This window comes from Podarcis pityusensis, assembly GCF_964106645.2.
Source record: "Podarcis pityusensis genome assembly, chromosome: 10".
In the NCBI taxonomy this organism is placed as follows: Eukaryota; Metazoa; Chordata; class Lepidosauria; order Squamata; family Lacertidae; genus Podarcis; species Podarcis pityusensis.
The window spans coordinates 30,843,219-30,858,047 of record NC_138035.1 but is presented as its reverse complement, the minus strand read 5'-3'; the positions used below and the strand labels follow the sequence as shown (position 1 = coordinate 30,858,047).

General features: G+C 44.4%; 1 protein-coding gene across 2 annotated transcripts in view; it reads left to right on the top strand.

Moving 5' to 3' along the window:
* Nucleotides 1-10,287: 10,287 nt before the first annotated feature.
* The window catches only part of NPTXR (neuronal pentraxin receptor), a 28,636-nt gene continuing 24,094 nt past the window's right edge, over nucleotides 10,288-14,829 (top strand). Inside the window, exon 1 of one of the 2 annotated variants that reach the window (XM_081023925.1) lies at nucleotides 10,288-11,254. In XM_081023925.1, coding sequence (XP_080880051.1) covers nucleotides 10,625-11,254 — 630 coding nt within the window. In that variant the 5' untranslated portion in view covers nucleotides 10,288-10,624. The remainder of the gene's footprint in view (nucleotides 11,255-14,829) is intronic. The other variant, XM_081023924.1, reaches the window with a different exon arrangement.

Genomic DNA, 14,829 nt, shown 5'->3' with positions numbered 1-14,829 from the left:
TGTACCAAAACTAGCCTTCTGTTCAAAGGTAAAAATTATATTTGTTGCCACACCCACTTTTGCACATCTCTGGCATTTGACTCTCAAAAGGTTGCCCAGAAGGCAATGTAGCCTTTGTGTTGAAAGAGGTTCCCCATCCCTACTAGATACAGGATTAGAACTTTCAGTATCCGCCACTGAAAAGGACTGATTGATGGAGGCGGAAATGCCCTCTTCCCCACCCTGCTGGGAACGGAGGGGAAATTTGGTTCAATTTGCACTTTACCACCTCTCCATTTGAACCTGGCCTGTCTTGGTACTTTGCCTTTTTGCATCCTGTTCCTTCAGAGAGTTGGCAGCAGCAGTGCGTCCTGAGTGGCTGTTAATTACAGGCAGCCTTTTGAAAGAAATCCTTTAATCTCTCTCAAAGCTGCTAAACTAGCATCTGTCACAAATACTGCTTGGTGCCACACCTTCCTTTCTGAAAGAAGCAGGGGAGGATGGAGGAGAGAAATGGCTATTTCCCAAAAAGGCAGTCTTAGGAAGCTGGAATGGGAAGAACACTGCATGGGTCCAAATAGAGCAGGGGTTGGCAAACTACGGCCCAGAGGCCGGATGCAGCCTGAAAGGGTCGTGAATCCTGCCTGTATGGCCATTTGAAAATCCCCGCCAAGTGTCCGAGGCCGAAAGGCCACGTTGGTGTTTACTTCAACATGGCACGGGGCGGCAAGCATCTCCAACACGGCTTTTCAGCAATGAGGGGACTTTTCAGCAGCTTGAACAGAGTTAACCTTGATAACCTGGCTACAATCCAGCAGGAGTTATGTCCAACTATATTTTCCATTTACAGCAACTGATACTTTGCACTTTAAAATTTATATGAAACACAGGATTATCCAGAACTGCTAAAAGTCTAACTGTGTCAGATTCTTTACATATATACAGTTACATGTAGGCATGGCACTGTTGTAGACAGTGAGCTGGAATGGTGTCATCTGCTAGATTTAGTCCTAGCTTTTGGCAGAATTCCTTTAAAATATTTATTCATCATTTGGATAATGATTGCGCCTTTGGAATAGGGTGGGCATTTAAGGAAATACGTCCTGCACCAAGGGTGGGGAGCGTCTGTTCTACTATCTAACCCTCCAGGCCTACTAAGTACTTTTCCTAGGCTGCACCCCACCCTGGCCCCCTTCAAGTGTTTTTGCTTGGTTGGAATGAGTTCTTGAACGTGGTAGTGCCGAGTTTCTTTCGTTCCTGAATAGAGTGTTGAGAGCAGGAGGTGAGAGAGGGAAGAAACCTCAGACATTAGTGTGGCTGGAACATAGCTGACTGTACAAAAGGGTAAGTGTCACAGCTTCAGCCACTTTTGCCTCTTCCCCTCCCTATTATTACCATGTGGCCCCCATAAGGTTTCCCCTTGAGGAATATGGCCCTTCAGCTGAAAAATGTTCCCCATCCATATCCTAGACTCAACAGTTTGAAGCATAAGGTGACAACTCTTATATACAGAGTTGAAGTTGCATGATTATAGCCAGCTCTTTGTTGAATATTGTCAATCCCAGGGAGAGGAAGAAAGCAATAAACAGAAAAAACAACAATATACAAAAATGACAAAGTCATATAAACACACCTAATAAGCAATAATGTAACAATTTCTGTTATAACATGCAAAACTACAATAACAAAAATCAATATTTATAATTTAGCCAAATATCTAGGTAAAAACAAACGCATTCAAACAGATGAAGCAACCAAAGGTCTTAGCAACAGTCCCTTCCCCTGTTTTTCACCTATGGCAGCCCATAGGAATGCTTCGGTGTCTGGATGTCACGATCATTTCTTGAAACGGCGGTAGCGTCTGTAATGGGTGATTTGTGGAGTTCTGTCCAATCTACTAGACCTTTGCAGGAAACCATGAGCACCTGCATTTTTGCCAATTCCATGATATCTGCAACCTTGGCTTCCCGTATCTTCTGCATCAGGGAGTAGATTTTCCTTATTCGTTCCTCGGAGATGTATCCGAAATGTCTGTGAGTCTATCCATACTCTTGAGATGCGTTGTTGTTTGCGATGGAGTCTGCACTTTTCTTCAGAGGCACTACAAAGCCGTGCCAGGAAGCCCTCAGGCAACGTAGCAAGGCCCGTAGCAAGGGCCGGCTGCTTTTGCCGGTGGCTGAGGTCATGCAAGGGGTTGAGGATGCTGCCCAGAGATCCCCTCCTTCCTGGGCTCCGTGGGGCTTCCTTGCCTGAGCCTCTTCCCTGGCTGTTGATAGCTGAATTTAGTTGCCTGGAGCTCCCTGTTGTTGTTGTTGCTGCTGCTGCTGCTGCTGCCACCGCAATACCGCAACTGCTGTCAGTAATCGAAGAAATTGTATAAAAGGAAAATAAAGGGGGGAGGAGGAAAAATGGAGGATTTTCCGCTGAGCTCTCTGGAGCTCAAAAGACTCCGACCCTTCTGTACAAAAGGTAGGGCCAGACTAGAGAGGGTGGGATGGCCCCTCCCCCAGAAGGATACCTGCCTGCAAGAGAGGAGGAGCCAGCCCCTAGCAGGACTGCCCTCCAGGAACCCTGGGAGTAGAAATTCACAGTAAGCATTTCCATTTTTTCCTCTGTTCCTCTCATCCCCCACTCTTACCCTGACTGTTGCCCACAAGCATCTACAGCAAGAAATTATGTGCTATATCCCCCCCCCCCAATATAGGTACATAATTATTATTACTGTAAGCCTTCTTCATATGCTGAAGCCACCTTAAAGCTTCTTTCTGAAAATAAGAGAAAAAAACTTTGAAACTGTCGGTAGCAAGCAGACAACTAAATTGATCTTGCAGACCTCTCTGGAAGTTGATGTCTCTGCTTTTCTTTTTTATTAAGGTTTTGTGATCCTGGTATTACATTTCCCTGAGACAGGGCATTTGTCCACGACTCTCGCCCATAATGTAGGAAACAAACAGACTGACAAAGGTGAATAAGAATAAATGGAATTAATAAAGAAGGATTTTGTTGAAAGTTAAAACATAAGCCTCATGAATTCTCACTCAGTTCCACTCTGGAAACCAGACCACAGCACTGCCAACATCCATGATCACCACCTAACCTGCTTGGTTATAAAAAATTTCAATGAAGTTGTTCCAAATCTTCCCATGTTTCTCAGAATTACACTGCTAGCGTAGGCTACCTGATCAAGAATAACTTTCATTGTCTAGGATTACTCCACAACTTCCTTTGTGCAGCCAAGCCCTGGATTTTTTAATCTTGTGAATGATATGAAAGTGCATAATAACGGATGAAGACAAGCAGCCTGATAGCCTGAAGATGAAAGAACTCTAGTTAAAGAGCATTGTTTATATTTCTTTTAATTTTGTTTGGTGGCTGAGGATCTTTTGCTGGAGGAGTTTTAAGGAGAGCCTGTGTGGTCATGTGCTAGGGGTGCTTCTTTGTCATATAGGTGCTGATTTCAAGATGAGATTCTGCTCAGCAGCTAAAGAAAAGCAGAATATGTATTTCCCTGCAGATGTCAATGCTGCATAACCATGACAAATATCCACGAATACCTGTGACCCTGCAATGGAACGCATGATTCTGTATAGTAATTTGTGACACTCTGTGCACTCAGCAGGCAATGGCATTTATCTTCTATGAGCTAGTAGTCATGCTAATACATTTTCCACAATGTAACACAATATGTCATAAATACGAGAAAGAAGGTGAGCTAGTACAGGCCATTGAATTAAATATAGCCTGAAAATATACCCTGTGATTAAGTATACCACCATCTGTTTGAAAATGAATCACAATGCCTTTCTGTCCTGAAAGGCGTCATAGAGAGTGATTGCAAAACTCAACCAAAAACCCCATATACTGCCAGAACTGAAAACATCCTTCTCTTGTGTTTCCACATCAAAAATAATTTGAAAAGGAACTGGTGTTCTCATTACAGGGACTATAATTGTTCATGAAATGTTCTATGGATTTTTCTTAATGGCACAAAGTCCTGTCCAAGAAGCCAGTCATGATCCCTATAGCAAGCCTGCCATGGTGCATGTGAGTGGGCACAACCAAGTATGGAGTGTTTTCTTTATCAAACATTTCTACACTGCTTCTTAGCTTGACATGGGATTGCAAGACAAAAGGTGAAAATCTGTAGTTTATATTGATTTCACTCCTAAGAAAACAAATACCCTGCAGCAATAGACAGCAGTTGATGACTGGGGAAAGATGTGTACTTTGCATGTGCTAGAGGCACTTCTATAATGCTAGCAAAATACCCATCATGAGACATGGATTTAAAAGGAGGGCTTTTGTAGTGCCCTCGTTGAGATTCCTGTTGGTGAAGGCAAGACCACCCACTATCCAGAGTGGAGGGTAGAATTTGCTGCTACCATACCAGCAGTCTCAAGTATAGCACTTTACATTTCTAAGGGAAAGGAATGACAATCATTCACTCTGCACAGGAGTAAGTAAAGGAGTGCACTTAGGGAAGCCACAGAAGTAGCAGGAAATCTGCTCTCTTCCCATGCTAGCCTCTAGCAACCTAAGCCATTAAGGAGAAAACCTACTCTGATCTGCACTGCTGTGTCCTGGGTTTTGTTGTATATACTATAGTTCTGAGCATATTCAGGAAACTGCTTTTATACCAGGTCAGGTTATTTGTCCATCTATGATTTATTTATCCATTCATTCAATAAATGTCTGTCTGTCAACAGAGCAAGCCAGCAGTAAATCACACTGTTCAAAGTTGGAGTTAACTCTTTATTAGCAAAAGCACAATCTTTCAAGACTTGGCTGAGTGTCAGGCCTAATAAGCCCAGCAGCTCATCCCCGGTAGATCTTAACCCATAATCAGTTGCTGAGACTGAAAGTCTCCACTTGCCCCAGCTGTCCTACAGTTCCCTCCTCTCCAGGGCTTTCCCCAAGCAATTGGAGACTGCGTCTGTGTGCAGCCTCTTGCTGCTTCGCCCGTTTCAGCCCCCTTCAGGTTCTGGGAGACAGGAGGGGAGCTTGTTGCAGCAGGAGAGGGAGACACCTATGACTCAAGAACTGGTTAAGAAACAGTAAGCAGAGAGTAGGAATATGGGGGTGGGGAGAATCACATATATGCTTATGGGTCTGAACTGGTGGTGACTGACCTAGAACAAAACCCTGGGCTCTGAAAAAGGTAAATTCCATGCTAGGGATCGTTAGAAAAATGAATTGAAAACAAAACTGCAAATATCATGTTATATAGGTCTATGGCAGGCATAGGCAAACTCAGCCCTCCAGATGTTTTAAGACTACAGTTCCCATCATCCCTGACCACTGGTCCTGTTATCTAGGGATATGGGAGTTGTAGTTCCAAAACATGTGGAGGGCTGAGTTTGCCTATGCCTGGTCTATGGTGTGATCGCATTTGGTATAACATGGACAATTATGGTTGCTTCATCTCAAAGAATATATTGTGGAGTTTGAAAAGAATCAGAAAGGGACAATCAAATGATCAAGGAGATGGAGCAACTCATCTATGAGGAAATATTGCAGCACTGGGGGACTAAGAGGCAACTTGATGGAAATGCATAAAATTACGTATGGCATGCAAAAGTGGAGCAAAAAAAGTTGCCCCACCTTCTCAGAACACAGACAAAAGAAAGCACTTCTGGAGGCAGTGATGGCTCCCAACTTGCATGGCTTTAAAAGAGGATGGGACAAATTCAAGGAGGTAAAGGCTATCCATGGCTACCAGTCGTGATGGCCATGCTTTGCTTCCATGGTCAGAGGCTGTATGCCTGAAACCACAGGAGGAGAGAACCCTGGAAAGCCACTGCTGCCAGTCAGTGTAGACAATACTGAGCTAGATGGACCAGTGGTCTGATTCTGCATAAGACAGCTTCCTGTGTTCCGATGACTGGATTCCATACTATGACACCTGTTGACAAGTCAGTATCATTAAGATCCCTTTGTTTAAATTCCACCATCCCCCTTCACCAAGCTGTTTGTTCCCAGACAAGTTCTTCATAATGCTTAACAGCATTCTTCCTGGAAAAATAATAGCTACACAGATACACATGCAAAAATTAAAGCACACAGCAGGATTCACAGTTAATTATTTACAAAGGCATTTCTCCTCTAGTCAAGCACTTCGAGTAATTGCAGTCAGTTTCCCAACACCAATAAATATTTTCCTCTCCAGATAACACTCATCCTCATCCAGACCATTAGAGGCAGCATTTACTATTAGCAAAATAGAATATTTATCCCTTATAGGAAGTGGATTGGACAAAACATAAGAATTCACCCTTTCCAACAGTCTCTCTTTAATTACCTACAGTCCAGACTGATCTGTTTGGCAACCAAGTGCCCTTCCTCCTCCTCACCCCATTTATCTTTTGCTTTACACTAAAACTTATAAAGCATTTATTCCTCAGCTCCTTTATTATTTATTTATTTATTTCAGCTCCTTGTCATGAGGAATGATCAAAACATGCATAGTGCAATTCTGTACAGGTCTACTCAGTAGTAAGTTCCACTGTGTTCAGTGCTGATTTCTCTCTAGCCAATGTGTTTAGGATTGCAGCTTTAATTCTAAAAGCCATCATATCTCTACAGGCATGCTCTCCGTTAGCTTCCAGAATACAATGCAAGCACAAGCACCAAATAATTAATAAATGCCAGCAACACTAATAAAACAGACACTCACCCACACAAATGCTAAAATCCAATACATAATTGCAACCCAGACTCCCTCGGAAGAGACAGCAAAAAGAAATGGGTCTTGAGGACTTTCCTAATGGGGGATGGAGCCCGACTGAAAAAGCGTGGGGCCGTTGCAGAAAAGGGTCCTCTCATGCCAACCAACCTAATTATTCTCAGAGTGAGAAGTGTATCCAATGTAGAACTCAACATGTGAGCAGGCTGGTCTGGGTGAAGGTGGTCTTTTAAGTAACTCAAACCCAGACAGTTTCAGGCTTTAACTTTTAACGACTCATCCAGTGTAGCTGGTGCAACATAGGTATCACATGAATTGGCTTCCCTAGTATTTGGGTGGCTGCATTTTGCAGCAGCTCAAATTTCTGAACCATCTTCAAAGGCAACCCTAGGTCAAATGTGCTGTAGTAGTCTTGCCAAAATGTCATCAATGCACCGATAACCAAGGGAAGGCCAGACCTCTCCATTCAGTTGGTATGCCAACTGTAACCTAAGCACTTGTAGCCAGTGTTGGCACCTGAGCTTCCCTAGCTTGTGCCAAGTCCAGAACCCCCAAAGCGAGTCATGCTTTGATCCAATCTGTAGATCTGAGGCCTTGAACAAGTCTTTGTTTTTTTGTTTCATTTGCTTGTTTTGCCAGACCAGGAAAGCTTATCTCATGGGTCAGCAACCTTTCTCAACCATGGGCCAGTCCACCGTCCCTCAGACCATGTGGTGGGCCGGACTATATTTTTTGGGGGGGAAATGAACGAATTCCTATGCCCCACAAATAACCCAGAGTTGCATTTTAAATAAAAGCACACATTCTACTCATGTAAAAACACGCTGATTCCCAGACCATCCGTGGGCTGGATTGAGAAGGCGAATGAGACCCATCCGGCCCCCGGACCTTAGGTTGCCTACCCCTGGCTTATCCAATCAAGCCAGCTGCCAGTAATTCACTTTCACTCCACCATCCCAATTGCTTATAATGGGCACGATACTTAACTCTGGCCGATAGACCTCCCAGTCTGCTTTTGCCTCAATAGCTGGCAGACTTCTGCAATACTTCCAAAGAGGGGCCTGTCAGTTACAGGAGCCTAATTCTGCCTTCTTCCTTTTTGCAGAATACATGGGGTAGAGGAATCAATGAAGTGTTTTTCCCACACCTCTGCCACCAGCCTGCTGCTGATCAAAGCAACTAGCTTACTATTTAATGGTTATTTAAACCACCATTCAAAATAAATGATCCTCTCCAGTATTTACAATAATCAGCTTCCACTGTGGGCATCTACTGTGGCTTTCTTCAGTTCCTGTACAGCTGCTTTTTCCTGGCATCGTTTCTTCTAGCTTTTTAGTCTTAATCATTGCTCCCAGGCACCTGGGACAAAGCATAGACAAAGCATCTTGATTCTCTGCTATTATCTGCAATACTCAACAGCCCCTCATAAACCTCCTTAGCTCCAACTAGAGATGTGCAAATATGTCCATGTTGTTTTCTCATTTTCTTAATCTTAACTATGGTCCTCTGCATTTTCACATCAGTTTGCTTTAAAAAAAAAAATCAGCAATCTAGTGCAGATTTCTACTGTGTTCCACAACACTCCCCTGATCTATCAAGCTTGTAACTCTATTAATAAAAGAAATGAAATTCATCTGGCGTGACTTGTTTTTGAGAACCCATGCTGGGTCTTAGTAGTCACAAAAATCCACAGCCCCATAGGCAGGCAAAAGTTGTTGGAGGTTTTATTGGGTCTTGGCCACTACATACAGAAGTCCCACAGAGGAATAGAGAGAGGGGCGGGTGAGAGAGAGAGGAAGAAAGCAAAATAGTGCTAGGAACTGTTATTGGTGAAAGTTCATAATAATGGTGAAAGCTGAGTTGCAGATACTAAAAAATCAGGAAGGGAGCAAAAGCAAAGAATGTAATGAGCGATTTTTAACTGCCAGAAGACTAGGTAGATGTAAACTCAGGTCATGCTAAAGAAACAATTTCTAAATAACAAACAGTTGTGTCTTGGATCAGTCAAGACAAAATACTATTCTTGTTTTAATGCTATAACGTGCAAAGGGTCTATTGTAAGCATCCTGAAGCTCCTGGGGAACTCTGATTAGGGCAGGCAACAGATACGATAATGCAAAACTGCTTTTAAAAATCCAGAAATTCAAAACTGCTGAAAATCCAGACAAAAATGCTATGTTGCTGGCAATTTTGAAGGTGTGAGCCGGTCATGACAAAGCATTATTATTGCACAAAAAGTATTAACAGAAATGTGATACTTTGGAATAGTAGAGTTCATACAGAAAGCACACAACTAGAAACCTTGCCAGAGTTATAATGATGCTAACATGTTTTGTCATACTGCATTTTACAATTAATTATTTAGACATGCAGCAAATGGTGGTGGTCCTGTATCCTGTTTTCATTTATTCTTTTCTTGTCCCCTGTTTTTGTATTCCTGAAGCATATTAGAAGGCCATGTAGTCATATAAGATTTTCTGCTTTCATAAATAATAATAATTTTACAATTATAAAAAAATACAGTGCATTCATATTCAATTACAAAGTTCTAGCAAATGAATCAACTATTTAGAAGAGCACTGAAAGGTAAGATCTGTTTAGGAAGTAAGATTTCAAATAAAACATATTCCGCAAATTAGAAGAAATTTCAGAACACATCTAAAAGGATGCCACTGTAATTAAATTGAAGCACTGAGCTTTTTAAAAATGGCAACCTTGTCCAAAATGGAGAATTTTAAAACATGTTAATCCTGATAAACCAAACATAAATTTACAACAAGTTAAGCAAAACAGGTGAGGAAGTATATAACAAAGGATCATAGAAATTTATTAAAGTACGTCAGAAACCAGATACCAGCCAGAGAGGTAGAAGGACTATTAGATGGCAAAGGTGTGGAAAAGAAGCACCACAGACAAAAGGGAAAGTGTGAGAGAACTCCTTGACTCATTCTTAATTGCATGAGATGGAGAAAGATCCACACTTGAAGCATTTCCCCCGGTACTACATCTGAAGAGCTATTTCACACAGAGGTGACAGACATGCAATTGACAAAAAGGAATGTGCCACAGGGGTTATTCAAGCTGATATTCACTCAAGAATCGTTAAGGAGCTCCGATGTGATTTTGTTGGTCCTTTAGCAAAAATAGAAATAAATCAATCTGGGATTGGCCTCTTTACCGGAGCACTGAAAGTCCCCTCAGTCCCTATAGCATTATATTATAGACCCTCCAACCTAACCTCTGCCTCGCTTAACCAGAAAGTATGGCTAGTGCTAAAAGGGTCACATACGGACCAAGCCTTTCTCGCTGGAGAAGGGCTAGGGGCAAAGAGCAACTAGGAAACGTGACTTTCTCATGTTTCCTCCTCGCCCTTTCACTGCCAGCTCTCGATCGTCATTACGCTGCTCTCTTTACATCTCAATCCGACGGGAAACAATCACGGGCACCGCGGTTTCAGTCCCCTTTCCCAAAAGAAGAAGTGCTCCCAGGGCGATTGCTATTTCCCTCCATTCCCCGCCCCAGTGTAAAAAACATGCCTGCTGGATCGTGTGTGTGCGTGTGTGTGACAAAGAGAGCGAGAGAGAACTGGTGATTCTTCGAGGCAGCACCAACAGCGCCCTTCCTCCGGTCCTCCCGGCGCCGAAAGGGTTACGAGGCAGCCGCCGGAGGGGCCCGGAGAGGAAGAGGCGATGACGTCCCCGCTCGCGCTCTCCAATCAAGATATAATCAACAGCCTTGGTTCAGGTGGCAGAAGGAAGCCGGGGCTTCTCCAGCAGCCCGTCCTCTCTCTCTCTCTCTCCAGCTCCCCGGCTCCTCTCTCCCCCACCTCGTGCCGCTTTCCCCTCCCGCCCCTTTTCTCTCTCCCACCCCCGGCTCCCCCCCTCGGGGTGCCGCTTTCTCTTGGCTGGGGTCGCCCTCGAAGCTGCCACCCTGAAGTTTCTGGTGGTGCTCCTGGCCGCAGGGATGCTGGCTTTCCTTGGTGCAATCATTTGCATCATCGCGAGCGTCTACCCTGCGGCCGGCGGCAAAGGAGCTCTCCAAGGTGCTGACAATGGCTCCAACGCCGCGGCCGCGGCCCTGCTGCCCGCCTCGGGCTCGGCGGACAAGACGCTGGGCGCTCTCCATGGTGCTGGAGAGAGCCCCTACGGGGGCTTCTCGGCGGGGCCCCACGACGCGCTGCTGGACCTGCTGGCCAGCGCCCGGCCGCAGCAGCACCAGCAGCTCTTCAGCCGCTTCCTGTGCACCCCGCTGACCGTCGAGTGCCCGTCGGAGGGGAGCCCGCAGGGGGACAGCCCCGGGGCGGCCGCCGCCAGCGAAGAGCTGCTCTTCCTCCAGAGCACGGCCGAGCAGCTGCGGCTGACGGCGCAGCAGCAGAAAGACCAGATCCTCATTGACCAGGAGACCATCCGGGAGCTGACCACCAAGCTGAGCCGCTGCGAGAACGGCCTTGAACTTAGTTTCCAGGATAGCCCCTCCGTCTGGGGCGTCCCCAGGCAAGACACCATGGGCGACCTGCCCTGGGACTCGCCGGCCATGATTCAGGAGCTCGAGGAGGCTGTCAGGTCGCTGAAAGACAGGATCGACAAGATAGAGGTAAAAAATGAAAATGCACCGCCCTTCGTAAGCCAGTTCCTTATAGGTTCTCCCTCTCCTTTACTACCCCATCCTTTTGCTTCCCCTCTGCCTTATGCACACGTTACTTTTACCTCCTTTGCTGTAATCAGGAGTTATATTATCAGGCACTTAAAAGTCTACTCATAAGCAGTGGTTAGGGAAGACTCGCAAGAGGGAAACCAAGATCTGCTAGGAAGTAACTGCAGCTCCACTTCCAGCATAGCAAGAGGACAGATGGCAAATTCATCTTGCTATAATAAATTAACTTCAGGGTAAATACTGCAGAGAAGATGATGGGCACACATACCCTCAGTCCCAGGCAGGTTTCGCTCCATTATTACTACTGCATCTCCTTGTTCATGGTTTCTCTCTCTCTCTCTCTCTCTCTCTCTCTCTCTCTCTCTCTCTGTGTGTGTCACACACACATTTTATCACACACATTGCCAATATTTTTAATTACCTCCCCCTGCAAGACCATCACCTAAATTGTATATGGGAGCAATCTTTCTCCCATAAGGATAGGCTATTAGTTTGTGAACAGTCATGTTCCCCTCTACTGCTGCCCATAAGGTTGTTGTTTTTAAATTGCATTTTAATAATTCATGCAATTTAATCGTAGCTGTGGTATATTCTGGTAAATCACTTGGCCTTAACTGGGTAAGATGTGTGTGTCTAGGTTTGGGACTTGGGGTGGAGGGTGGAGGATGACTGTGTGTGTGTATATATATATAATGAGGGGATGATGAATACAGTGGTACCTCGGGTTACAGACGCTTCAGGTTACAGACTCCGCTAACCCAGAAATAGTACCTCAGGTTAAGAACTTTGCTTCAGGATGAGAACAGAAATTGTGCAGCGGTGGCGCGGCAGCGGCAGGAGGCCCCATTAGCTAAAGTGGTCTTCAGGTTAAGAACGGACCTCCAGAACAAATTAAGTACTTAACTCAAGGCACCACTGTACTTGGCTGTTGCACTGAGCACATACGTGTGAGTTGCATTCTAGTACTCTCTGTAAGCAATCTCTTTGATGGCTCACAAACATTACCTGTTAAAGAAATAGGATATGTACAGAAATGTGCATACAAGCAGGTGAACAAACATATATTGAGATAAAACCAAAACCAAAAAGCCAAATAGACACATGCTTGGGTCAGATTATCATCGTACACCCCACAGCCATTCTGTCCCTATCATCAGAGCACATTTCCTTTCTAGTCACATTTTAATTAATTCTCGGGAGACAGAGTTTTCTTCTCTTCTGTTGAAATACTATATATTACGAAAAACCTGGGGGCATGTTACATATTAGAGCACCTGATAGTAGAAGTTTATGAAATTTGATACTGCATTAGGGGATCCAAATCCTATTCAGTTTTTCTTTGAACTAATTATTGCTTTAATTCCCCACGAGCATACTCCTGTCACTGTGTTATTAATTGCTTAAAACATTAATTTTATTATTTTCATGCCGCATTGCTTGATATCCGTATTCCCACCAGTTACTCAGATTAATAAAGGCAACAAAATAAATTCTTGGAAATGGATTCAGTTATTTTCTTCTGTTCCTGTTAAGAACTCGATTAAAGTCAACGACATAGTTCTCCTCCAGTGTCAACTCCTGCACTGCACATGGTACTACTAGTAGGCCAGTGTAAAATGCTTGGTGGCTCTGCCACTAGGTCATTTTGTCTTTGGTTTTTAAAAATCACAATATCTTGAAAGTTGTTTGATGAAGCTAGATATTATTTCACGCCCCTGTACATTCAAGATATTGGCCCTAGGGCCTTCCCCCCTCCCACACCACCAGGATTCTCTTATTACTCATCTTGGAATCCTTGCCCCAGATTTCTGCCTCCTGCCTGATTACAGATGGATGAGAGCAAACCTCACACAAAGAGCTACTGCTGATGTTTCCCTAGAGAGATGTTTTCTGCTTTACGGCTGCGTGAGAAAGGGAGAGGGAGGGAAAGAGCTTTGAACTCCCATGCTCTGTGGATGTGCTTTGACTAGCTGATGCTGACATCAGGATTCCTAATCAGAGAGGCGCAATTTGCACATTATGTTATTTGCCACTGAGTGCACACTCCCAAAGGAGTGGAAGCCAATCCCACCTTTCTGATGAGTGAATTCATGTCAAGGATATTGGCAAACACCTGCTTTTATTGCTTTCACAGTTTACATTTGTGGGGCTGCATGTGTACCAACAGAAAACTGTGTGTGTGCACTTCTACAGTAGGTTCACTGCTGTATTTTTATGTACATCTGCAACCAGCCATACAGTTTTCTCCTTTAGCCAGACTTTAATGCTGTGCCCAGACTGAATCTCTGGTTCAGAGCCTCCTGTGGTCCTGGATCCTGGCAGAAGTTAGCAAGACACTGTTTGTACCCCTGCTTTCCGTTATACATCAGGGTGGTGGTGGTTGTTGTTTTAAAAAAGCAAAGTTTGGATGGTTAGTACAGTGGTACCTCGGGTTACATACGCTACAGGTTGCATACGCTTCAGGTTACAGACTCCGCTCACCCAGAAATAGTACCTCGGGTTAAGAACTTTGCTTCAGGATGAGAACAGAAATTGTGCTCCAGCGGCGTGGCGGCAGCGGGAGGCCCCATTAGCTAAAGTGGTGCTTCAGGTTAAGTACAGTGGTACCTCGGGTTAAGTACTTAATTCGTTATGGAGGTCCGTTCTTAACCTGAAACTGTTCTTAACCTGAAGCACCACTTTAGCTAATGGGGCCTCCTGCTGCCGCCGCACCGCTGGAGCACGATTTCTGTTCTCATCCTGAAGCAAAGTTCTTAACCCGAGGTACTATTTCTGGGTGAACGGAGTCCGTAACCTGAAGCGTATGTAACCTGTAGCGTATGTAACCTGAGGTACCACTGTAATTAAACACTGGTTGAACTTCCAGGCTGAATTCCTTTTAGAATTTGTGAGATCTGGTACAGTATAGTCATTGGGTAAAGTCATAGCCTGCCCAAACATTCATAATTAACGGTAATCTTCAAAAGCCCTCTTCTCAGTGCCCCACCCTAACCACCACCATTTGAGATAAGGCAGTAAACTACTGGAGACAGAACCTTATTGGTCCTTACACCCAGTTAATGGAACACTCTCTCCTCTAAGAAGCTCATCAGATGCTGACTTCCATTCCTTTCCAGAGACAGTTGTTCTCTAGATGATTTGAACCATAGCTCACGTAAGTCCCAGTCAGGCTGCATTAAGCAATGCACCTCTCTCTTGGATTCCACCTGGCCAGCTTGTGAGCTGGGCTATATGGATGGGTATATTCATAGTTCAAGATAAAGCCATGCTTGTTTGCTATTAATGACCATGCCTATAGCATGTAAAACTGTTGAACTCAAGCATACACATTTCTGCCATTCACTTTTACAACAGTCCTTTCGGAGCCCCAGTTTTTCAGATCCAAGTGTGATAGGCTGTCTTGTAGAGCTGCGTTTTTGACAGTGAAACAGTTAAAATATGTCCATGGCAATCACTAAGGGCAGCACTGATGGTTCATTCCTTTCAGACAGCACTCTCATGCAAGATCCCTTAAT